Source organism: Corvus brachyrhynchos, unplaced genomic scaffold (genome assembly GCF_000691975.1).
Source record: "Corvus brachyrhynchos isolate BGI_N302 unplaced genomic scaffold, ASM69197v1 scaffold491, whole genome shotgun sequence".
NCBI lineage: Eukaryota > Metazoa > Chordata > Aves > Passeriformes > Corvidae > Corvus > Corvus brachyrhynchos.
The window spans coordinates 11,378-13,574 of NW_008236197.1; the positions used below are offsets into that span (position 1 = coordinate 11,378).

Consider the following 2,197-nt stretch of genomic DNA (forward strand, 5'->3'; position numbering starts at 1 on the left):
TGCTGTCACCTGGAGCAGCCACACAGGGCTGCAGTGCCCCCAGTGCCACCCCAATGTCCCTGATGTCCCCAGTGCCACCCCAATGTCCCCAGTGTCCCCAATGTCCCCTCAATGTCCCTGATTGTCCCCAGTGCCACCCCAATGTCCCCAATGTCCCCTCAATGTCCCCAACCCCCCCGGTGTCACCTGGAGCAGCCACTCGGGGGTGACGATGGGCACGCCCCTGGCCAGGGCGCAGAGCAGCGTCAGTGCCACCCCAATGTCCCCAATACCTGATTGTCCCCAGTGCCACCCCCATGTCCCCAGTGTCCCCAGTGCCACCCCAATGTCCCCAATGTCCCCTCAATGTCCCCAACCCCCCCGGTGTCACCTGGAGCAGCCACTCGGGGGTGACGATGGGCACGCCCCTGGCCAGGGCGCAGAGCAGCTTCAGCGTCCGCCGGGCGCCGTCGGTCACCAGGTGGCTGCAGTCGTGCACCGACGTGGCCTCAGTGCCCCCCGGCGTGCCCAGGGCCACCAGCAGCGCCGGGGAGGCCACCAGGCCCGTGAACAGCACCTGGGGACACGAGGGGACACAGAGGGGACATTGGGGACAGCCCCGGGTGCCACCAGGCCTGGGGACAGCACCTGGGGACACGAGGGGACACAGAGGGGACATTGGGGACAGCCCCGGGTGCCACCAGGCCCAGGGACATGAAGGGGACACTGGGACACGCTGAGGACAGGTTGGGGACATCCCTGAGGGGGTTGGGGACACCTGGGGGACACTGGGAGGCGTTGGGGACAGACTGGGGACATCCCTGGGGGGTTGGGGACAGACTGGGGACATCCCTGGGGGGTTGGGGACACCTGGGGGACACTGGGACACACTGGGGACACACTGGGGACACGGGCAGGTGCCACCAGCCCCGGAAGAGCAGCTGGGGACAGCGGGGACTGGGAGGGGCACTGGTCCGTACTGGGAGCACTGGGAGGTCACTGGTCTGTACTGGTCCATGCTGGGAGGTCACAGGTCCATACTGGTCTGCACTGGTCCATACTGGGAGGACTGGGGGGGCTCAGTGGGTTGTACTGGCTTCTACTGGTCTATACTGGTTCCTACTGGTCTGTACTGCTCAATACTGGTCTCTACTGGTCTCATCAGTCTGTACTGGTCCATACTGGTCCATACTGATCTCTAACAGTCTGTATTGGTTTGTACTACTTTATGCAGCTCCCTACTGGTCCATACTGGTGTGCACTGGTCTATACTAGTCCATATTGGTCTGTACGGGTCCGTACTGGTCCATATTAGTCCATACTTGTCTATACTGGTTTCTACCCGTCTGTCCACATTGGTCCGTACTGGTCCCCCGGTCCCCACTGTTCCCTCCTGGTCCGTATTGCTCCGTACTGGTCTATAGTGGTTCCTACTGGTCCACGTTAGTCCGTACTGCTCCGTATTAATGCACACTGGTCAATATTAACCTATAGTGGTTCGTACTGGTCCATACTGATTCATACTGGTCCATACTGGTTCCTACTGGTCTGTACGGGTCTGTACTGGTCCATGCTGGTCTGTACTGGTCCATACTGGTTTGTACTGGTCCAGACTGGTTCGCAGTAGTCCATACGGGTCTTTATTGATTCATACCCGTCTGTATTGGTCTGTATGGATCCATACTGGTCTGTACTGGTCCATACTAGTTTATGCTGGTCTGTAGCGGCCTGTACTAGCCCATGCTGGTTTCTATTGGTCCGTAGCAGTCCATACTGGTCTGTACTGGTCCGTACTGGTCCGTACTGCTCCATGCTGGTCTGTACTGGCCCATACTGATGCCTACTGATCTGTATTGGTCTGTACTAGTTTGTACTGGTCCATACTGGTCTCTATTGGTTCCTACTAGTCTGCATTGGTCTGTAGTGGTCCATGCTGGTCTGTACTGGCCTGTATTGGCTCATGCTAGTTTCTACTGGTCCGCACCACTCCATACTGGTCTTTACTAGTCTGTCCTGGTCCTTACTGGTCTGTATTAGTCCATACCGGTTCACACTGGTCTTTACTGGTCTGTACTGGCTCATACTGGTCTTTACTGATCTGTGCTGCTCTGTTCTGGTCGTTACTGGCCTCTACTGATCCATGCTAGTCCATACTGGTCCATACTGGTTCCCCCCTTACCCGGATGGGGGCGGGGCCCGGCGCCGTCCGGGGGCGGAG

General features: G+C 58.5%; 1 protein-coding gene across 1 annotated transcript in view; it reads right to left on the reverse strand.

Annotated features, from left to right (window-relative positions):
* The window catches only part of LOC108448246 (mediator of DNA damage checkpoint protein 1-like), a 13,031-nt gene that overhangs the window by 6,525 nt on the left and 4,309 nt on the right, over window positions 1-2,197 (reverse strand). The window contains exons 4-5 of the mRNA XM_017740550.1: window positions 960-1,039; window positions 371-556 (exon numbers count right to left, since the gene is read on the reverse strand). Coding sequence (XP_017596039.1) covers window positions 371-556; window positions 960-1,039 — 266 coding nt within the window. The remainder of the gene's footprint in view (window positions 1-370; window positions 557-959; window positions 1,040-2,197) is intronic.